The following is a 24,464-nucleotide window of genomic DNA, read 5'->3' as shown; positions in this document are numbered from 1 at the left end:
AGACCCCGCATACATTCGGGGACAGTTGCCACTGGACTCTCTTGTGGTCGCCAATGCCAGGAAACGTGCCAACTCCCAGACGACGGGTGAAGCTCCTCCCCCGGATAAGGAGTCCAAAGTGCTAGAGGCAGGGGGCAAAAGAGTAGCTGCACAGGCCGCAAACTTTTGGCGCATTGCCAATACACAAGCACTCTTAGCACGTTACGATAGGGCGCATTACGACACCCTAGAACAGATTATACAACACCTGCCTCCAAAGTTCCAAGAAGGCACCAAACTGCTTATTGAGGAAGGGAAGCTAATCTCAAACGCAGCCATCAAGTGTGCACTTGACGCCGCAGACACAGCTGCTAGAGCTATCAACACTAGCGTTATGCTGAGACGACAGGCGTGGCTCCGCATCTCGGGGTTTAAACCAGATATTCAGACAACCATTCTTAATCAGCCAGTCAATCCTGATAGTCTGTTTGGTCCAGATGTTGACACCACCCTAGAAAAAATAAAAAAAGACACAGAAACTGCTAAGTCCATGGGGGCCCTACAGTCACAACAGTTTCGTGGCAGCAATTTTCGTCGCTCAGGTGCACGTGGAGTCACCAGAGGACAAATGGGTCAACAATCTCAGTTCTCAAGAGGTGGAGCACAATCCTCGTTCACAAAACAGAACAAGGGAGGTTACAGAAATAACAGCAACAGAGGTCGCGGCAGAGGAAACAACCGCTCCCGCTCCTCTACCCCAAGCAAACAGTGACTCTCTGTCGCTGCCCCCCGACCACTTAACACCTGTCGGGGGGAGACTGCAGCAATTCCTGCCCGTCTGGAGAAACATCACCACAGACAGGTGGGTGCGACAACTAGTCCAGTATGGTTATTGCCTAGAGTTGAAATCCACTCCACCCAACATCCCGCCAAGGCAAAGGCCTATGTCCGCAGAGCACTTGCACTTATTGCAGCAGGAAGTAGTGGTGATGCTGCAAAAAGGCGCAATCGAGCTCGTGCCGGTGGGAGAGGAAGGCACAGGGGTATATTCCCTGTACTTCCTTATTCCAAAGAAGGACGGATCTCTCAGACCCATTCTAGATCTACGTCCCCTCAACCTGTACATACTATCAGAACACTTCCATATGCTTACACTGCAACAAATTCTTCCCTTGTTAAACCAAGGGGACTTCTTAGCAACCTTAGATCTCAAGGATGCTTATTTCCACATTCCACTACACCCGTCCCACAGGAAATACCTCAGATTCACTATCCAAGGCAAGCATTATCAGTTCAAAGTCCTACCCTTCGGAGTGACCACAGCCCCAAGAGTGTTTTACCAAGTGTCTGGCGACAGTAGCAGCGCACCTCAGGAGGCAGAACATTCATGTCTACCCCTACCTAGACGACTGGCTCGTTCAGGCCAAGTCTGAACAACAGTGCGCCGCGGACATGTCAACTACCATTCACCTCCTTCACGATCTGGGCTTCTCGTTGAACTACCCAAAGTCGCATCTTCAGCCGGCACATGTCCGGCAGTTTCTAGGTGCGACGATCAATACCCTGACGGCCATGGCTCAGCCAAACCAAGTCAGGATAGACAGCATGCAGTCTCTAATCCAAAAGTTCAGACCACAACACTCACTTCCAGCGAGAGTGTTCATGCAGTTGATTGGCATGATGGCCTCCTGCATCTTCATAGTCCCTCACGCACGGTTGCATATGCGTCCGCTCCAGGAATGCTTAGCAAATCAGTGGACACAGGCTCAGGGACAATTGACAGACCTAGTGTTGGTTACCAGTCGGGCATACGACTCTCTGCATTGGTGGACTCCACACAACCTTTGCAAGGGCCGACTGTTCCAGGAGCCAGTGCCACAAATTATCCTGACAACGGACGCATCTCTCCAGGGATGGGGAGCTCATCTGCTCACTTACACAGTGCAGGGACTATGGACGACGCAGCAACAGAAGATGCACATCAACTATCTGGAACTGATGGCAATCTTCATGGCGCTCAAGTCCTTCATTGTACATCTGTGCAACAAGGTAGTGTTAGTCCGGACGGACAACATGACCGCGATGTACTACATTCAAAAACAGGGGGGCACCCACTCGCCACAGCTGTCTCATCTGGCTCAGGGCATGTGGAAGTGGGCCATTCAGAGGAACATTTTCCTCATGGCAGAACACCTCCCGGGCAAGGACAATCAGATGGCGGATCTGCTCAGCAGATACAGCCATCAAATGCACGAGTGGGAGTTACACCCATCTGTACTCCACCCGTACTTCCAGCAGTGGGGTCATCCGGAGATAGACCTGTTTGCCACAAAAGAAAACGCAAAATGCCAACACTTTGCCGCCAGGTTCCCTCACCCACAGTCGCAGGGCAATGCGATATGGATGAACTGGTCAGGCAAATTTGCGTACGCTTTTCCACCAGCCCCTCTGATACCTCTGGTCGCGAGAAAGCTAAGGCAGCACGCGATGACTCTCATCCTAGTTGCTCCAACGTGGGTGCGCCAAGCATGGTACACCACGTTCCTCGAACTCTCAGTGGTGCCGCATCAAAGACTGCGCCTCACGCCCAGTCTTTTGACGCAGAACCATGGAGAAATTCAGCATCCAGATCCGCAACAGCTCAACCTGGCAATCTGGCTCCTGAAGTCCTAGAGTTTGGATACCTTAACCTACCTCCGGAATGCATGGACATCATCAAGGAGGCAAGGAAGCCAACTACCAGAGCATGCTATGCTGCGAAATGGAAGCGTTTTGTCATTTACTGTACAGCCAATGACATCAACCCGCTAGATGCATCTATCCCTAACATCATTTGCTATCTGTTGCATCTTTACAAGTGCAATCTAGCGTACACTTCCATTCGGATACATCTATCCGCCATAGCGGCTTATCTTCAGAACAGGCAGCATCTCTCTGTCTTCAGAGTGCCTGCCATTAAAGCTTTCCTTGAAGGTCTGAAACGAGTCATTCCCCCAAGAACACCACCAGCTCCGGTGTGGAACCTCAATGTGGTCCTCACCAGACTAATGGGACCACCTTTTGAGCCACTGCACTCGTGTGAACTCCAGTTCCTAACGTGGAAAGTAGCTTTCCTAATCGCTATCACGTCGCTAAGGCGTGTTAGTGAGCTGCAAGCGCTCACAATCCAAGAGCCATTCATTCAGATTCATCCAAATAGGGTAGTGCTACGTACTAACCCCAAATTCCTTCCGAAGGTGGTGTCACAGTTTCATCTCAACCAAACTATTGACTTACCGGCATTCTTCCAAAACCCACAAACGGTGGCGGAAAGAATGCTCCATACGTTAGACGTACGGAGGGCGTTGATGTACTACATAGACAGGACACAACCCTTTAGAAAGACAAAACAACTTTTTGTTGCCTTCGCACCACAACACAAAGGCAACCCTATTTCCAAAGCAGGAATAGCCAGGTGGATTGTTAAGTGCATCCAAATATGTTATCAAAAGGCCAAGCGCACTTTAACGATACCCCCAAGGGCGCACTCCACACGCAAACTGGGGGCATCCATGGCTTTCCTAGGGAACATTCCTTTAGAGGATATTTGCAGAGCAGCCACGTGGGTTACACCACATACCTTTACAAAACACTACTGTGTTGACGTACATTCCAAGCAGCAAGCAGCTGTAGGACAGGCTGTTCTCAAGACACTCTTTCAGGTTTCTGCAGCTGGCACGGGCAACCGCCGCTGATGGAGGGACTGCTATGTATTCTATGCTAAGATATGAATTTAGCAGCCCACATGCCTCGAACTGAATATGCTACTTACCAGTATGCATCTGTTCTTGGCATGTAGGGCTGCTAACATTCATATCGCCCACCCTCCTCCCCGGTGCCTGTCGCAGCTGCAGATATACTATTGTATTCACTTATTAGCATGGACATCCTTTACACTTTTCACTCCATCTTCTGCCACAATGGCGAAAAACAATCTGGGGATGGAGCCGATGCCCATGCGCACTGTAGTCCAGGGGAGGAGCCACCTATCTCAGGATACTTCGAAGACTCTTCCAGGACAACAATGTGCGATCATCCGGACCCAACACTAGGCGGCGATCTAATGCTAAGATATGAATGTTAGCAGCCCTACATGCCAAGAACAGATGCATACTGGTAAGTAGCATATTCATTACATATAAGCCACAGTTCATGTGAGAGGAAAGATATGGGTCCTTAACTTTTCCAACACTGCATCACTCACAGTATAAGATAGTCTGGAAAACGTGGTTACCTATCCTCTGTGAATTGGACTCTATCCTCCAGGAAATCTGGGGGAAAGGTTGCCCTGTCCAAATTCAAACTTGCACATCTAAGACCCGCAAGTGCAACATAACAGCATCTCAATTATTTGTAGTTGGGCCTTCCAAGATAAATCGTTATTTTTAAACCAACCCTTGTTAACTTACCTTGCCCAGAGTTCTTATGCGGTCTTGCCTCCGTAACAACTCCCAGCAGCTGGAATATCAAGTAGCATTTTTTCACCTGAGCCCTGTGACATCTGGATGTTGTGTTGATATGGCAGACCTCAACATGCTCACCGTTGTGGAGGCTTAGCCTCCTTCATTATATAACAGAGAACTGCTATAAAGCTAAATAGAAAGCATGAGTGTCAAGATCACAGGCGGGGATGTGGGTGTTGGAGGATCAGGGTTAGCCAGGAGTAAAAGCAGACCCAGATGACACAGGTTTTTTAGCATCACAGAGACCTTATTGTAGGAAGCTGTCTCTTTATATAGTGGACCAAAAAAAGGTACTCTGCGTAAATAGTCAAGGCAACCCTCAGAGGCAGTAAACGACACACACACACACAAGAATAAACTGAGACCAATCTAGAAAAATACGTTTTTTAATGTAAATTTTGATACCAAGCACTTTATCAAGTTAGTACTTTTTTAATTATTGCATTTCAAAGTTAAGTAAACAGTTCACTTAAATGTGTCTTTATCCAACAATGCTTTTCTGAGGAAGAAAAGGCATATGTTGCATACAGTAAATTAGGGTCGTTTTCTAGGTGGTCTCCTTTGGGACTTGGAGTCGTAGAGGGCCAATGTCCAAAGTACCACCAGCATTTACTAGTTACATGCACTGGGGGCATCCGGGTGCAGAGTTGCTGGTTCGGTTGATAGCCTTGCGCACTAAGCTGGTGGAAAGACAGGGGGGCCACCTAGAAACAAGCTGCGGAGGGGGAATTGGAGGCAAGTCTGGGACCTCCTAACATGGGGCTCAAGTCACAAGAGTTGTGGGAACCAGGGGCCACAGCCGATTTGTCGGTATCTTGGCTGGGGTGCAAAGTGAAAAGGTTGGCTAGGCTCTGTGCATCCTAGGGCCTTGCAGTTGTCGGTCTCGCTGGTTGAAGGTACAAAAATCCGGACTTCTGGGCCACTCTGGAAGTGGGTCTCTGCAGTGCAAAGTCCTTCAACAACTTGTCAACCTCGGTGCTGTTAGAGTCCCAACTGAACTTAAACAGGCCTTTGCTGCTGCAAGGGGTCCATTATACTGGGTATTGGTCCTGTGCAGCTCCGATTGGTCCTTGTGTCCTCGCGTGGGGGACAGATCTGACCTTCAGGATCACAGGTACCTCTTTGTGGGAAGCTGCTGTGTCTATCTAGCGGGGAGCAGCAACTCAGAAAACCGGTCTCTGCTACTTCGGTGCCTGCGGACTGCAGAGGAGTGGCTCCTCTACTACAAGGGAGATTGCTGACAGTTTGTGAAGCACTGTCAGTCTACTGGGGTTCTCGTTTGCTAAGCTGCAGCATGAGTCTCTCGGTCATGATTGTCAAGACTGGTGCGGGCAGTCAGAGTTTGGTGCCAAAAGTCCACAGCAGTCTTCAGTTCTCATAGTCTCACGACTCTTTTTTGTCCTCTTATTCTGGATCCGTCAAATCTAAATTCCTTGCATCCGGGCTGGCCCAATATACTCCATTTAGGGTTGTTAAAGAGTGTGACCATTAGTAGCCAACAAGGCTCCTTACCTATAGGGTGACTACGTCCTTAAAATGACCACTTCCTGTGGGAAGTGACAATAACCCTGCCCCAGTGAGCCTAATTCTGCCAAAAACAAGGCAGTGGAATTATAAGTTTTTTGTTCACATAAGAAGGGCCACCTTAGATGTGCAACATGCCTCCTGACTAATTTTCCCACCTGTCCTGTTGCCAAATGGGCCCAGGACAAGGGTGGCATTTCCCCTGTCTAGGGAAGCCTTGGGTCGCATATCAAAGATGGTTGAGGCCTTTGAAACCTTCTGCCTTAAAATGCTGATTACTTAGCCATCCTGCTAGGAGGAGGTGACAACACCTCCGACAAGAGCTGTCTTTGTTTCTGCCCTCAGAGAGGGCTGGCTCTCTCACCAGTAGGAGGGGTAAGAAACCTGACTGGTGGGAGGCAAGTCTACACCAGTCAGCCAGTACACTAGTAGTCTGTAGGTTTTCAGAGAACACCTCCAAGATGCATAGCTGGAATCAGTGTGGGTTTATTATTACGAGATGTTTGATATCAAACATCTCTAGTTTCAGTCTTGCTGTCATGTAGCTGGAGGACATGTAAACACCAGGGTCAACCGATGTTTTAAAAATGGCTTCCCTATTCACTTGTAGTATCTGAAAGTAAACCTAGGCATCACAGGGGCCTATCTGCTCATGCAGATATGTCCACACATTAATTATAGTGCATGTGTTCTTAGGGCTGTAAGGCCTGCTGTAGCGGAGACTTACCTATACTGCTTGCAGTGTCTGCAGGCATGGCACACAGGGGGTATGCCATGTGGTGCTTTCACTTTCCTATGCACCATGGCACACAGCCTGCAATGGCAGTTTGCATGAGGGTGCTGAGGGTTCCCTTTGGGTGGCACAGTACATGCTGCGCCCTTACTGATCCTCTTTAGCCTCCCTGCCCTAGGTTCCGGGGTACAATTTACTAGGGACTTATAGGGGGTGCTAAAAGGTATTGCCATTTGGGGAAACAATCGTACAGTTTAAGGGAAAGAGATCTGGCGCTGGCGACCTAGATAATAGGAACCCAGTCCACTTGTCATAACTGCATCCGATATCAGGCAAAAAGTGAGGGTGGACATGTCAAAAAACGGGCACTAACCTACACTTATCCCTAGCATACTGTCAAATAATGAAGTGCATCTCACTCACCGTGTAATTTGAGTGCTGCTTAATTCTGTGTATAGTAATCTTGAGGTCTGAATCCGTAGTCTGCATCATTCTGAAGTTGTTATAATTGATATGTTCGAGGCATATGAGCTGCAGATTACACACTGTGCATAGATTGCCACCAAGTGTTGGGCCTGGATGTTTACAGTTTTTTTTGTCCTGAAAAGTTCTTCGGAAGTCACAAGATAGGTGACTCCTCCTTTGGATCACATTGCGCATGGGCATCTGCTCCATCCTCAGATTGTTTTTTTCCGCCATCGGGCTCAGATGTGTTTCCTGCACTCCGGTTTGGAACCAAATTTCCTTCGGCGCGCAATCCTCACCCAGTTCGACGGTATTGTTCAGATCGCAGTCTCCATCGACGCAACTCTTAACAACTTCGAAGTCTTCGATTCCAGTCGTCGACGAAGGCCTTCAGGCCTACCTAGGCCTTACTCTCTGGCTCATGGAAAGGACGCCATTCAAGAAGTGTCCTCAATGTGGGTTGAAGTTTCCCCACACCGATCTACATGAGGTGTGCAACCTTTGCCTTTCCCCGATGCATAAGGCCAAAGACTGTTCCGCTTGTGCCTCCTTCCACTCCAAGAAGGCAATTCGGGACCGACAAGCTCGAAGAACCAAGGCTCGCTCGTCCGCTTCGATCCCGGATGACATCTTTGAAGAGGGCGACGACGGGCCAGAACAGCAGCGGGCCGAAGAAAGTGCCAGCTCCTCTGATGCCGAAGACTCAGACGTCAAGGACATCACTCCAGCTCAACGGGTCGTGAGTACACACGTGGGCCGTGAGTACACACGTGGGCCCCGACCCTTCCTCGACACCATCCAAAAAGGCTTCGGTCACACCCTCACTTTCAGGCCCGGGTGCACACCGAGAGACTGCTTCCCACGCCCCGCCTTCGGGCCCGGCAAAGAAGCCTACTAAGCCTTCAGGCGGTTCGGGCTCGGGTCAGCCTATTCCCATACTGACACCGACAAAAAAGCCATCTTCCTCATCCACGCCGACCGCTTCAACACCCAAGCACTCGGCGTCGAAGACTGGCACCGGCTCATCGATGTCAAAACCGCACTGGGAGCCGAGTAAAAAACTGCCTAAGGGTCCCAACTCCCATGCTTCAGAGCCGAAAAAACCTCTGGAACCGAAAAAACACGTTCTGGTTAAGGACATTTCAAAAGGTCACAGTTCTAAGCAAAAAGACCCTAGACCAGCTACCGAGTCGGTGCCAAAAAAACCTCCGGAACCGAGAACTTCGACACCAAAGGATCTACCCTCCACAGAATAGCTTTTTACACCAGATCCTTCTCAAAAGACTCTTGTAAAGGATCCTAAGACTGGAAAACTGACTCTTAGCTCCAAAAAGAGACCACTAGAGGCGCCTGCACCTCCTCCTCCTCCTCCTCCTCCTCCTCCTCCTCCTCCAAAGAAGCGACATTGCAACCTCTCCATTAAGGGTTCCTTCTCCACCACCTCCCCTTACTCTTCCTCCCCCTCCTCCACCACATCATTCTCCAACACCATCCCCTAATCCAGATGATGATGTAGATACAGACTCGGATGACACAGGTGGGGGTGCACATGACCCAATAGGGACCAACAGTCCCCCTCAATCACCTAATCCATGGGATGATTATACCACCCATGATGTGCCTTACGTCCCTCAAGATGATGTATATCCCTCCAGGTCTTCCCCCCCAGAGGACACTATAGGTTTTAACCTACTAGTACAAAGGACTGCCCAATACCATGGGGTTGACTTGCACACAGACTCTGTGGAGGAAGATTTCTTATTGGACACTTTTGACACTACACAAAGGTCCACTTCCATTTTGCCAATGCTTAAGGGGGTCATTAAGCATTCAACAGAGGTATTTAAAGATCCTGTCAGGGCGTGAGTCCTCAACCCCTGCATTGAGGAAAAATACAAAGCTGCCCCTACAGATCCAGATTCCTTAGTAGTTTCTAACGCACGTAAACGTGTAAATTCACAAACATCAGGTGAGGCCTCACCACCAGATAAGGAATCTAAACTCCTTGACGCCTCCGGCAAATGAACGTCACAGGCAGCTAACATATGGCGCATTGCCAATACTCAAGCGCTATTGGCAAGATATGACAGGGCATATTATGATGAACTGGAATCCATAATGCAGCATCCACCAGATAAATAAAAAAATAGGGCCAATGAACTCGTACAAGAAGGTAGAAATATCACCAATACCTCCATTCGTTGTGCCCTAGATGCCGCAGATACTGCCTCAAGGGCAATTAACACCAGTGTCCTTTTGCGTAGGCATGCCTGGCTACGTATTTCAGGTTTCAAATCTGAAGTGCAAAATTCCATCCTCAATCAGCCATTTGATGAGAAACACCTATTTGGCCCTAATGTCGATGTATCTTTAGAAAAAATGAAAAAAGACACCGACACAGATAAATCTATGGAAACCTTGCAATTGCAAGCTCCCAGACGTTCTTTTCGTAGCTCATCATATAGAGGCAACACAAGAGGATACTCCTCAGATAGCCTCTCCACTTCCTATTAGACCCCTAGCCAATCCACATTTACTAAGGGGTACCAAAAAGGGGGTTACAGGGGTAACAACAAAGGCAGAGGCAAAACCAACAACTCCCGCTCTGCCTCCACCCCTACCCAATGACTTTCCTCCACTTCCCCCCCACCATTCCACTCCTGTGGGGGGGGGGGGGGGGACTACAACAATTCCTTCCTGCCTGGACCAACATCACATCAGACCGGTGGGTGCCACAAATTATTCAATCAGGTTACTGTCTAGAACTAACATCTACCCCCCAAAACATACCGCCCAAACAGCGTCCAATGTCACAAGAGCATCTATCACTGCTAAAGCAAGAAGTAATATCTCTACTGGAAAAAGGTGCAATAGAACCTGTTCCTCTGCACCAACAAAACAAGGGAGTCTACTCCCTATACTTTCCTATCCCAAAGAAGGATGGCTCTCTAAGGCCTATTCTAGACTTCAGACCTCTAAACATATACATACAGTCAGACCATTTTCACATGGTCACACCAACAAGTCCTTCCTCTTCTGTTACAAAACAACGTCCTTGCTACTGCAGATCTCAAGGACGCATACTTCCACATTCCCATTCACGAAGCTCAAAGGAAGTATCTCAGATATGTAATAGACGGGCAGCAGTATCAATTCAAAGTACTCCCATTCGGAGTCACTACAGCACCAAGAGTATTCACCAAGTGCCTAGCAGTAGTGGCAGCACATTTATGAAGACAGCACATCCACGTCTTCCCATACTTACAAGCCAGCTCCTACAACCAGTGTGTAGAACACACTCATGCCACTATCCAACTGCTTCACAACTTGGGGTTCACAATAAACCTCACCAAGTCCCATCTGCAACCATCCAAAGTACAACAATACCTCGGTGCCACAATAAACACCTCGATGAGCGCTAGCTTATCCCACTACAGTAAGGATAGCCAGCATACAAGCTCTTCTCAAAAAATTTCAGCCACAAGAATCCCTTTCAGCATGAGTGTTCATGCAGCTCACAGGGATGATGGCCTCTTGCATTTTCATACTGCCCCATGCAAGGCTTCAAATACGTCCTCTCTAAGAGTGCTTAGCACGCCAATGGAACCAGGCTCAAGGTCAATTAACAGACCTAGTGTTGGTAGACGGTCGTACTCATCGCTCTCTGCAGTGGTGGAACACCAGAAACCTTTCCAAAGGACGACCGTTCCTAGAGCCAGTTCCTCAGATAGTCTTGACAGCAGACACATCACTCTCTGGCTGGGGAGCCCACCTACTGCAACACACCATGCAAGGCAGGAGGACACCACAACACAAGTTACTACATATCAATCATCTGGAGTTACTAGCCATATTCCCAGCATTGAAAGCTTTCCAAAAGCAAGTATCAAACAAAGCTGTTAGTCCGCACGGACAACATGACAGCCATTCATTACATACAGAAACAGGGCGGAACACACTCCCTGCAACTCTCTCAGCTTGCGCAGAACATATGGCAGTGGGCTATACCTCAAAACATATTCCTCTTAGCCCAGCATGTTCCAGGAGTAAAAAACACCATAGCCGATCTGTTAAGTCGTCAGACAGAACAGATCCACGAGTGGGAACTTCATCCGCAAGTTCTTCAACCATTCTTTCAGATGTGGGGACAACCTCAGATAGACCTCTTTGCCACCCACGAAAACGCCAAATGCCCAAGCTTCGCCACCAGATATCCACACCCACTGTCCAAAGGCAATGCGATCTGGATGAACTGGTCAGGCAAATTTGCGTACGCTTTTCCGCCTCTACCACTCATGCTACTAGTAGTACGCAAACTACAGCAGCATTCTCTAACCCTCATCCTAGTTGCTCCAACGTGGGCCAGACAGCCGTGGTACACCACACTGCTACAACGGTCTGTAGTGCCGCACCAAAAGCTATACCTATCTCCACACCTTTTAACCCAGAACCGTGGAGAGATCAGACACCCGGACCCAGCTTAGCTCAATCTTGCGATCTGGCTCCTGAAATCCTAGAATTCAGATATCTTAACCTTCCTCCTGACTGTATGTACGTCATAAGAGGCTAGACGTCCAACCACTAGAGCATGCTATGCAGCCAAGTGGAAACGCTTTGTAATATATTGTCACAACAACAATATTAATTCTCTAGACGTGCCTATTCAACACATTATAGCATACTTATTACATCTTCAAAAATGTAACTTAGCCTACACGTCTATTAGACTGCATCTTGCTGCCATAACAGCATATCTACAGAACAGACAGCATCTATCTCTGTTCATAGTGCCTGCTATTAAAGCTTTCAAACGAATAATTCCTCCCAGGGTACCACCTTCACCAGTGCGGAATTTAAACATTGTCACACGGCTAATGGGACCTCCCTTTGAACCTTTACATAAATGTGAACTACAATTTTTAACATGGAAGGTTGCGTTCCTAGTAGCTATTAGTTCACTACGGAGATTTAGTGAACTACAAGCACTAACCATTCAAGAACCTTTCTTGCAAATGCATCACAATAAGGTCCTTCTCCGTACCAATACAAAATTCCTTCCCAAAATCATCTCTCCCTTCCACCTCAATCAATCTGTGGAACTCCCTGTGTTCTTCTCGCAGCCACAAACAGTAGCAGAAAGAGCTCTTCATACCCTAGATGTCAAAAGAGCATTGTTATACTACATTGAGGGAACACAACCCTTTCGTAAGACAAAACAACTTTTTGTGTCTTTCTCACCACCACACAAGGGCAACCATATATCAAAATCTGGGTTAGCTAGGTGGATTGTTAAATGCATACAAATTTACTATCACAAAGCTAAACGTACATTATCTGTTCCTCCTAAAGCCCACTCTACAAGAAAAATGGGGGCTTCAATGGCATTTTTAGGGAACATTCCTTTAGAAGACATCTGCAAAGCAGCTACATGGTCTACACCGCACACATTCACAAAACACTATTGTGTAGATGTGCAAACTAAACAGCAAGCTAATGTGGGCCAGGCTGTTCTCAAAACACTATTTCAAACTACTGCAACGGATAGGGGTGGTCGCCGCTAAGAGTGGGTACTGCTATACAATCTATGCACAGTGTGTAATCTGCAGCTCATATGCCTCGAGCGGAAAATGCTACTTACCAGTATGCATCTGTTCTTGGCATGTAGAGCTGCAGAGTTACACACGCCCTCCCGCCTCCCTTATCTGTTCCAGTATTATCTTAATTAGATACAACTTACATGGACATCCTTCCTTTTCTTGCAAAGCTCCATCATTTCCCTTGTGGCAAAAAACAATCTGAGGATGGAGCCGATGCCCATGCGCAATGGGGTCCAGAGGAGGAGTCACCTATCTCGTGACTTCCAAGGAACTTTTCAGGACAAAAACAAACTGCAAACACTAGTTATAGATCTATGCACAGTGTGTAACTCTGCAGCTTTACATGCCAAGAACTGATGCATACTGGTAAGTAGCATTTTCCTTTTAGTACGACAAGACCAGGAAAAACCCACAATAAGCAAACGCAAACCTTGGGTCCTCTCTGCACACCAGTAGTCACTGTCAAAAAAATGGGGATAATCTTTGATTCTAACTTGTCCTATAAGGCCCAAATAAATAAACTTACTTCCTCCTGTTTCTTTTTATTACGTAAGATTAGGAAGATCTTTCGATGCATACCCTTTTAAGTACAAACTAAGTAGTAACATTGCAAATCATTATATGTTGCTATCCAGCAGTGGTCTCTGAAAAAACTGCAATGTCTTCAGAATGCTGCAGCACAACTTCTGAAGAAGATTCCCAAGTTTCAGTCAGTGTCTGGTACTTTACAAGAACTTCACTGGTTACCAGTGAAGAAGAGTGTTGGATTTAAGGCCCTCTGTCTCGCCCCCAAGGGCCACTGCCCCAGACTACTTAAGGAAAAATCTCACATTGTATACTCCTAGCTGGACACGAAGATCATCCAATTCCAGAAAAATCAGTGTCCGGAAATTCAGGAGATCTAATTGGGGTTGGTTCTTTTATCCATGCAGTCAAGAATAATGCCATGCCAAGTTAGTTGTAGGACTGCTGCAATGGAGAAGACGAGCCATATGGAACATTGCTCAAGAGAAGTTTGTTTGTGAATTCAAACTGCTCTTGTCTGAATTAGAAGCTTTTTCGTTGCATTCAACTTGCAAGATCTAAATCCAGGAATGAGTTAACTTTCTGAAATGGGTAGCTTTAAAGTATGCACACATCAGTAAACCTCACCAAGAGTTAAGCACGCTGAATTAGCAATCATTGAGTGTTCTTGTAATCTTCTGGATAGGCTGAACCTGTAATAGAGAGTTAAATCTTTTGTTTTTTTCTTCAATCTATGCCATAGTTCAGAGTTAAATAATTTTCAGAATGTGATCAAGGCTGAAGCGAGCCGAAACGCTTAATGGCGAAAGGTGACGAACAATAAAACTTTTTTGCGCTCCATTCCTTGGGTCCATGTCAGTCTATGGACGCAAGCCTGTGAATGCACGGAAGATTGTGATTTTTCAGAATACTGAGTGCCTTTTTAAAAGATTGATGTTGAAGAACTTCTCCTTACATTTCACTCATGAGGCATGTTGTCCTGTTTGTGTACATTTTGTTCTCAGGTGAGCTCTATTACAAAGCACAGTCTCCCGATGAAGGTGCTCTTGTCACAGCAGCCCGCAACTTTGGATTTGTGTTCCGTTCTCGAACCCCGAAGACCATCACTGTTCATGAAATGGGGAAACCCATTACCTATCAACTCCTAGCTATCCTTGACTTCAACAACGTGCGGAAAAGGATGTCTGTTATAGGTAAGTCTGAAAAGGTGGCGAGTGGATAAGGGAATTAAATCTGATGGCGCTCATTGAGACAAGGTGATAATTGGTGATTGGGTTAAAGGTATATAAGCTTCTTTTTGTGCTTTTTCTCCTGACTTTTCACAGTTCGCAATCCAGAGGGAAAGATACGTTTGTACTGCAAAGGGGCTGACACCCTCCTGTTTGAGAGGCTACACCCAAGTAATCAGGAACTTATGAACACCACCACCGATCACTTGAATGTGAGTGGAGTAGATATGTATAAATGTGTTCAATGTGCATGTATAAAGTATTAGAAGTGTGCATTGTGTGTTTGTTTGAGACCTATATCAGCTGTGTGCTTAAGAGATTGTCTGTGAACTGGCTAAAATCACCCATTAATAATTCTCCCGGGCCCAATACTTCTGTCACCCCTTCCCTTGGCTTTCCTCTTTTCTGCATGTCAGTTCCTTTCTTGGCCTAGTCTTTGTCAATGTACATCCCTCTGCATTTCGACTACCTAGAGATGAGCCAGTCAATCACCATTGGACCTTTGATTCATCAGTCACTCAGGAGAAACTGTAACTTAGTCGCTTACACTTTATCAGATTCTGTGAATGGGAAACAGAAGTGATTTTCTTTGGATTTTACTTAATGTGCTATTTATCTTTGGTGGTGTAAGGTGGGTGTCTCCTTGTTGCCGCATATATTTGTACGGAAGCAGGTGCCCTATATGCTTGTCACCAGACCTTGTTTCTTTGTACATTTTTTTTAATGAATGGGTGGACATGCCATAGCCCACCATGGTTCTTTGTTTTAATCTTGGCATAATTGCTGCTGGTGCTATTTCAGTTTGCGTAGTTTAGCATAACATTGGCAATTTTTGGATATGTTAATTCTGAAGTTTGCCTTTGTGCTATACAGCATCACAACATAATTGATTAGTAAATATTTGTTGGTCACTGTTTTTGATTTAGAAGATTTTTGGGCTTGCATTCCTGTGGTTGATTTTTAGCTCGTACGTTTTCAACAATAGTGTCTTTTAGACTGAACTAGAGAATGTAGTCCTAGCAGGATCCATGAGCATTGACATAAAATGCAGTCTACGCCTCCGTACTAAAGTCCTTGTACAATTAGTTCTTTTCATTTCTGTACCAAATTGTCTAGTTCCATCTGCTTAAAATTCTATGAGTGGTAAATTGTCCTCTTTTACTTTGGGCATTTTTAAAATATATGTATTTTCCTTTTCAGGAATATGCAGGAGAAGGTTTGCGAACACTGGTTTTGGCCTACCGGGACCTGGAAGAGGAGCACTATGAGCAATGGGCAGAACAGCTCCTTCAAGCCAGCTGTTCTCTTGAAGGTCGTGAGGACAGGCTTGCTGCTGTCTACGAAGAGATTGAGCGTGACATGATGGTACCAAGCAAGCTCCTTACTGGTTGCTTTAACACTGGGTGTGTGCTTGTGTGTCTGTTCATGTTAGTAGGGAACACTGTATCTGTCGTTTGGTGCCAGCATATGAACCTGTACCTTTTATTATCACATCCTGCCCTGTTCTAGCAGCATTTATGTGTGCTAGTCTACTGGGCAAAGCATATTTTCATCAGGGTTTGTGCACGCCTAATTTGACAGTACACTTTCGTGGGTCTCTTTATTTATTTATTTATTTATTCAAAGTTTTATATAGCGCGAACAAGATCCTTACAGATATCAGAGCGCTTCACAAAGATATGGTACGGGCAGTAGGAATGCGTTTCTGAAATAGTGGGTAATTACTAGCCCCAGGGGTGAATTGACATCAGCAGTTAGTTAATGGCAGCCAAAGGATGCCAGATCTCCTGAAACCTTTTCTCACAAAGAGTTAATGTAGGAAAGTACCCCTGCTTGCATGTTTGCCCCCCACCTTGTGCCTGATGTTGATGCTCTTTTGACTAAGTGTGCCCTGGGTTCCTGCCAACCAGGTACCTAGAGCCTATGTTCCTTCCCTAAATATGTGCTGTTGCACACCCAAATTGGCAAATCTCTTACCACATATAATTCCCTTTGAAGAGGTACCCTGGGTGCCAAGGACACTATGACCATGGAAGGCCTCTAAGGGCTGCAGCACTTATTGTGCCACCCTTAGAGGCCCTGTACCTTTACACTCGCACACTGCCATTGCAGGCTGAATGTTTTGGTGCAGAGCAAGGCGAAGAGTCGACATAGGTACACATCCTGGTGTGCCATGCCTACAATCCACTGCCATGGCATAGGTAAACCACCTGTCTAACTGGGTGCACTGTACCACTGGTGAGGGACAGGTGCATGAGCCCTGTACCCCTACAGTGTCCAAGTCAATTCATAGGCATTGTAAGTGCAGTAAAAGCCATAGGGAGTATATGCTCTGGGAGTTTGTCATTACAAACTCCACATCACCATATTGGCTTTACTGAAATCTGTGAAGTTTGATATCAAACTCATGCCAATGTAGGATTTAATGAAAAATGCACTCCGAGGGCATCTTAGAGATGCTCCTTGAATAGCGACCTGACTCCAGTGTCCTGGCTGAGTGGCTGCTCGCCAGCTGCAACCACCCAACATGTTTCTGCACCCCTGGGTCGAGAGACTGCTACTCTTGGGTTCCTGAAACAAAGGACATCCTCGGTTGAGGTGCTAAGCCTCCTCAACCAGGATGGTCAGGGTCCACGAAGGGGAAGCTTCAAAGGCTTTCCCACCTCTGTAAACTGACCGAGCCAATTTGCGGGAAAACTAAGATAGGAGGATAGGTGTGTTCACCTTTGCCAACCCCAAGTGGGGCAGGCGAGGTGAAGCACAACTCTGTCCCCACCATCCTGAAAATGAGGGTACCCAGCCAACTAGATTGAGGCTTATACCCCCCTTTCACCGGAAGGTGGCGTAATAGGGGGTGTACCTACACCAAGGAAGAGACCCATTGGTCCCGACCTGTACCTATCTGAAACGCGCCTAAATTTAGTATTTAGGGGCTACCCCATACTTTGCCTCATCAGACAAGAAGGACCAAAAAGCTGTGCTAAAGGAAGAAGAGGAGGACACAAACTGACTTGTCCCCTGCCCTACCGGCCTTTCCCGACCTCGACCTGCTCCAGCGGAAACCGGACGTGTCCTGCAGCCAGCAGCCCCCCAGAACCTGGAGTACCATCCCCAACCAGACTTTCTCTCCTGTGAGCACTGGATTGGCTAACAAACAGACTGGTTCATGCCAAATCAGCGAGTCTGCACCTGACAGCCCATGTTCGAGTGGCTCAACACCACGAGGAGGTCTCCCTGGTAATCCTGACCTGGGATCTGTTGATCCCTGACTTACCTCAAGTCTCCAACAACGCCTACAGCCCATTTCTGGAGGATACCCACGACCTCAGCTGGTAAGAAAAAACGGACATCAAAAGACACCCCTGCATCCTACACCCTTGGTTGGTCCAACAGATGGTGTCCCGACATCCCTCGACATCTTAACTTGCCTCTCCAGCTGTGGTCGCCTCCAGAAGATCTTTGTCCCCGAGCCTACAGTGTTTGTTGCAACCTGGAAGTCCCATTGGAAACAGGACACCCAACGCCAAAACAGCACCCTGCACCTGGCCGCCGCTGTGGGTGCCCTTTGTGTGCTACCTTGAACCCCCCTTTTCCCTTAGCTTTAGCCCAGGAGCTGAAATTGTATGAAAACATAAGAAACTGTATATTTACAAAAACTGATTTACTCATCTTTTATCTAGGAAATGTCCCAGTGTGATATCTAGGCATATCACACTGAGTAGAAGTAACTTAGAAAGTAATCTTACAAAAATTACAATAGTAATTGAAAAGTAATTTCAACTGTTTAGTGACCTGTAATCAAATCAATTGCATTCTACTGCATTTCAACTGTATTCACTTGCACTATTCTTGCAAAGTAATATTTCACTTACCTTTACCAAGCCTGGCTTGGTCTAGAAATATTTTTCAAAAAGATTTGTCTGAGCTCAGTCTTTGAGTGTCTGACATAATTTCTTGACTGAGTGTGCACAATAAGCACTTGACCCTACCCTCTGATAAAGCCTTGCTGCTCACCCACACTACCACAAATAGAGAGTAAGGTATTATCCTCATTTACCTCTGCCTACCTTTGTGGATCCACTGGACTCTGTGCACACTATACCTTACTTTGGTGTAGTATATATAGAACCAGCGTCCTACAGTTAATGACTGTCAGTGGAAAAAGAATAAGAGATCAAATGAATGTTGGACTTCTCATTGATAGTAAATGTTTCCCATCAAAGGTAAATAGCTTGCTAAGCCGGTCCAATGCCTGCTCATCCAAAACCATTGTGCAGAAAACAAGGCCAAGCTGCATTGCTAGCTTGGCTAATATCTCCTTTTAGGAGCAAACTGTCTTTTGGGTACATAGCTATGGACAACCTTAGGTCTCCGGTAAAAATCCAATTAATGGATATGTGTGGAACCCAGTGTTTTTGTGCTTCACTCTTTTCAATAATTAACCCACCAATGGGTTTTTCCTGATTGGATGTGCATTCAAAGTAATATAGCCAACCAAAATGACAGGCTTTGAGGAGTGGATTTTTCGCTAGGGGAGCTCTTCTCCAGCCTTTTTCGATGAGAAATTCAAAACATGCACAATGTCTGCCATCACAGTATCCCCACTCCTTTCCAGTTACTAACTGTACCAGCATCGTCCAGCTGATCCATACATTTTGTCAGTTTCCGATGACCATGCTTGTTAGATAAGTGAGACAAATTGGTCTGAAAGTCCTAGGATCATCCACTGTCTCCTTTAGTCGTCCACGTCATCATCCAAGATATTCTTCCATCAAAAGTGGGTGAAGTCAATCATATCAATCAGTGAGACTCACAACAAAGTTCCCGAGGAATTTGTTATCAGACTTGATACATCCTTTCCATTGTCACCAAAATCTGGTTTGCTGTTTTTCTTGTTATCTGTTATCAAGGCAAATGGGTTAAAGGTCAAATTGATTCTGGATTATCAGTCATACAGAAAAACAAGCATTGTAGATGCTCCAGGGCCCAGCTGGAGAATTGTAGTAGCTGAGAGTTTAGTCCTGAAGAAGAGATCCATCCTGTAATACCATCTCCATACTATCCCGAACATGACTCCGTGCTTCATATAAACACCACACCTACTTGCTGACATATGCGCCTTTGCGACACGGACATGGAGCTCGTCTCCCAAATTCGTCAGCGTACTGATGACTCCTAAAAACTAAATCAGGTGTGCTGAGCAATGATGTCCCAGTCTAAACCTACATATTTCAAACCATGCAGTTACTGTAGAAACCTGGTGTTGGTTATATACCCTCACCTAGACTGTGGTTCAGATTTCAGTCAGCAAGATCAATTCATGAAGGATGCTTCTAACTGCAGTTTCCTCTGAACATTTTGAATAATGCCTACGTGCCACATTGTATCCAGACAGCTATTACAGCAGGGTGCCAGCAGGTGGCACCTTGGAGCTCTACAGTGACTCTGTTCTGCCCTGAAAAAAGACAGAGTGGATCTACAAATAAGCGCCACCACTGCACACTGACATATGGGCCGCCCTTTATGCTGATCTGGGGCTCTGCCCCACTTTTTTCTCACTGAATTGAAAAGTTTTTTCTCTGGGGGAAAAATGAAAACCAGTGCGCAAGGGAACAATGTCCCCTCTCAAAACTACAGGATCTAAACCTTTCTGTGACTGTTGAAAACAGATGTTGGTGACAAACCCACACCATGTATGTCTTTGGTGCTTGGCCCTTGAACATGACTTCAGGTCGTATAAGGAATTCGCCGTTTTTAACCTGAAGGCGATCCAGAACTATAAAGTGAAGCTGTATGTTGCCTAACATCGTAAGCAGCCATGCAAGTCAGCTCAAAGTCAAAAGAACAGACTTGTTCCCACTCTCAAGGCCATTCCTTCAACACGTCCTCTTCGCGGTTGAAGTCTTCTTGTAAGTGGAAGTCTAAGTCAAAACCGAAGAACAAGAAGGCCTAGTGGGACTCATCCTCATTCCATCTACTCTCTACCCTCAGAGAAGTTGCATGGGTGTCCGGGTGCCACTCGGTCTCGCTCCCGATCTGTGGAGGAGCCGATTCCGCAATTAATCCTGCAAATGATGCATCCAGATACCACATTATAGCGAGGCCTTTAGAGAGGCCATTTTGTGCATCTTTGATGGTACTTTTCTTGTTCCCTCTGGTAAGCCTCTGAACCACAAAGAATCTACATGGGCCTCCAGTTGTATTACTGCTGTTGGATCAGTCCATGCTATTAAGAACAAAGGTCCTTAGCTTTTTTAATTAAAACAAAAAAATGATGAAATATAGGCCATAATCGGGAACTATATTTTGTCACTGTCCAGCCGGACAGGACCTTTATTTACAACAATGTAAGTCTTGTGGTTCAAAAAATAACAAGGCAAGGTCCTGTACCAAGAAAGCAAAGAACACAAAAAGCAAAGAAGAATTCCAGAGTGTTGGAAACAGGCAAAAGAAAGAGCAAATGTTGGCCACTTTTCAATCAGTGTTACATTCAAAGTATGCCAAACAACTGCCAAAAAACATGATTCAACACAATGGTTAGGTTGTGAAGGCAATCTACAAAGTCGACGTTTCGATCCCTAGTGCTCAATTACTTGGGACCATCATCAGGACTGACAGATTTACAGTATTTGCCTGTCAGAATAAAATATTTACAATTTGAATGACCGCCCTGAATTCGCGATCAAGAACGACCCTTGAAGGGTTCGTCAATACTCAAGTTGGTTCCGTGCTCCGCACCGGGTAGCTTGGGACTGCTTTAAAATTGTATCGTTCCCTTAAGGCGAGGTGTCCTCACTGTGCCTCGGTCGGCATAGTGGTGGCGGGTGAAAGACGATGTCCAGTTTACCGCAGCGGTAAACTGGACATCGTCTTTCACCCGCCACCACTATGCCGACCGAGGCACAGTGAGGACACCTCGCCTTAAGGGAACGATACAATTTTAAAGCAGTCCCAAGCTACCCGGTGCGGAGCACGAAACCAACTTGAGTATTGACGAACCCTTCAAGGGTCGTTCTTGATCGCGAATTCAGGGCGGTCATTCAAATTGTAAATATTTTATTCTGACAGGCAAATACTGTAAATCTGTCAGTCCTGATGATGGTCCCAAGTAATTGAGCACTAGGGATCGAAACGTCGACTTTGTAGATTGCCTTCACAACCTAACCATTGTGTTGAATCATGTTGTTTTTTGGCAGTTGTTTGGCATACTTTGAATGTAACACTGATTGAAAAGTGGCCAACATTTGCTCTTTCTTTTGCCTGTTTCCAACACTCTGGAATTCTTCTTTGCTTTTTGTGTTCTTTGCTTTCTTGGTACAGGACTGTGCCTTGTTATTTTTTGAACCACAAGACTTACATTGTTGTAAATAAAGGTCCTGTCCGGCTGGACAGTGACAAAATATAGTTCCCGATTATGGCCTATATTTCATCATTTTTTTGTTTTAATTAAAAAAGCTAAGGACCTTTTTCTTAATAGCAGTACTTACCCACGGTCCGCAGCTAACTGGTTGGGTTACCTTGTTACAAAAAAGTTGGATCAGTCCATGGCACCATCTGCACTCTCGAACCGACTTCAGGTCCCGTTCTGACTTCGGTGCCCCCTTCCACTCATGCCACAATGTGTGCTGGTGACCAACACCTGACCCAGTGACACCAGCACCGGAGAAGGAACCTTTATTGATACTGGTGTCTGACTCTGAGTTGTGTCTCAGCGTAAATAAGGCTGCGTCCTTAATTCACCGAATTGTACCTGGTCCTCTCATACAGTCAGATTCAGGCACAGCACTGGCTCTAGCGCAGAGCCACTGTCAGCTTTTTGGCTCAGATTCAGATCAAAACCATCCACCACTTGGGGATGAGAGTGGAGATGATGGGGATGATTTACCGTCACATGATAATGTCCACCAATACGTGGACCTACTGAAGGCTAATAGGCTTGGTTCCTCCCCTGGTACTGGGTTGATATCCCATCTAAGCCATCAAAATATGGAAGGGCTTACTTTGTTGTGGTGATTAGCCGTACAACCACCCATGGAAGGACAGTCATTACAAGCCTGGCGCTTCAGCACCAAACTTGAATTTTACATATCTTTTTATTGAAATTTGACATACAGCAACAACCTTTGTCTTTAGCACTGTCATACATAATCAGAATATTTTCCAGCCCTTGTTCAAGCCTCCACAATCCCACCTTTGTGTTCTTGCTCATTATATGTTTGTCTCTGATTTCCCCTCAGATTTCCCACATCTTTGCCAGCTAGGGCCAAGTCTCCTTGGTTCAGGCCCTATGAGTTCCAGCCATTCCAAATTTCCCCCCACTTCCGGGGAATTCCTTAAACCTCATAACCACCTTTCTGGCTAACCTGCACCATTCTATCTCACTCACCTCATAGGTTTATTGAGTGATGTCCAACAGTCCTTTATGCATATGCCATTTAATGGCACACATCTCTTCAGACTTTCGGCCTCAGGGAGAAAAGGTGAAGTCAGCCCTGGAGTGTTTTAAAGAAAGCAAAGCGATTGCTCATTCTCTCAGGTTGGCACTGCCTGTATGTCAGTTTCCCTAAAAGTTTTGTCCCCTTTAAGGCTTCTTAAGGGAGTTCCAATAGAGGACAGCGTTAAATGTTGTCTCTTCAGCAACAGTCCTCCCAAGTCTTTCAAGGTAGAGTCTGGGGATCCAGCCTTCAGTGTCCAGGCCCCCATGGCAGCGAACTACCCAAACCTTCACCCCGCTGCTGCTGCAAAACCACTTTAACTTACACTCAACAGAGCAGAATCAGCCAGTAAAATGTTGTTTCTTCTTTTTCTTCCCTGGGTGGTGGAGCATCACCTCTGGCCAGTAGGCCATGAGCTCTTTCAGTTCTTTGTGCTCCCTTTCGGCCTTACCAGTACACCTTGTGTGTTCACGAAATTGATGGTGGAGGTTGCTACTCATCTCCGAAGGTTAGGATCACCTCAAACAGTCATAAACAATCTGCTCACGATGGCCAACCTGTTGATATTGTTTTGTCTTTCTATCAACGTGCCGAAGTCCCACCCTACTCCTTCAAAGCGTCACCCCTTCATTGGAGCCATCCTGGACACTGTTCTTTGGAGCCTTTCCCCTCCTCATTGAGTCCCGTACATTTGGGCTATGATCTTGATGTTTCAGCCCTTGACCTGGGTCCCAGTGAGAGCAGCTTGTAGCCTTCTTGGCCACCTGGCCTCCAGCATTCTGCTGGTGGACCACATCAGGTGGTACATGCAGGCTGTGCAGTGGACTCTGAGGTTTCAATAGTCTCCGCACAAAGGGAACCTTTCATATTCCATCAAGGTGTCAGAGGCAGCTTTAGAGGGCCTGCAGTGGCAACTGCATACCCCATTTGGACTGGTGGCATGGCCCTTGCTGGGTTTGGTAGGTTCACTGGGAGGAGTGGAAATCGTAACACTCCAGTCTCCGCAGGAAGCTCCTCTCCACATCAACTTTTTGGAGTTGTGGGTGATAAACTTGGTACTAAAAGCGTACCTCTCGTCCCTCAAAGGGTAATGGGTGCAGGTTGTCACGGACAGCACTACTGCCATGTGGTTCTGCAGCAAACAGGGCTGAATATGAGGTCTTGGGTAATGTGCAAGGAATCTTTGCACCTTTTGGAAATGGCTGAATTGTCGGGCAGCTCCCTGATCATTGAACGCCCGGTCTAATTAACTCAATTAACATTGCGTAGCTGATAACAAGTGGTGGCTGCTCTCTGAGGTGGCACGGAGCATCTTCCAGCAGTGAGAAGCACCATGGCTCAGTCTTCTCACCACCACAGAGAATGAGCAGAGTCAAACATTCTGCACACTGGAGTTCCCAAGGCAACTCACTCCTTCGGCTTAGATTGGAGCTCCAGACTCCTGTATTCCTTCCTGCCTTTGTCCCTACTGCCCA

The 24,464-nt window shown here is 46.5% G+C and overlaps 1 protein-coding gene across 1 annotated transcript in view; it reads left to right on the top strand.

Moving 5' to 3' along the window:
- Nucleotides 1–24,464, top strand: part of ATP8B2 (ATPase phospholipid transporting 8B2) — a 446,999-nt gene that overhangs the window by 323,776 nt on the left and 98,759 nt on the right. Inside the window, exons 16-18 of the mRNA XM_078669640.1 lie at nucleotides 14,330–14,518; nucleotides 14,651–14,766; nucleotides 15,755–15,919. Coding sequence (XP_078525766.1) covers nucleotides 14,330–14,518; nucleotides 14,651–14,766; nucleotides 15,755–15,919 — 470 coding nt within the window. The remainder of the gene's footprint in view (nucleotides 1–14,329; nucleotides 14,519–14,650; nucleotides 14,767–15,754; nucleotides 15,920–24,464) is intronic.

This window comes from Lissotriton helveticus, chromosome 12 (genome assembly GCF_964261635.1).
Source record: "Lissotriton helveticus chromosome 12, aLisHel1.1, whole genome shotgun sequence".
In the NCBI taxonomy this organism is placed as follows: domain Eukaryota; kingdom Metazoa; phylum Chordata; class Amphibia; order Caudata; family Salamandridae; genus Lissotriton; species Lissotriton helveticus.
This window is presented reverse-complemented; position numbering and strand designations above follow the sequence as displayed.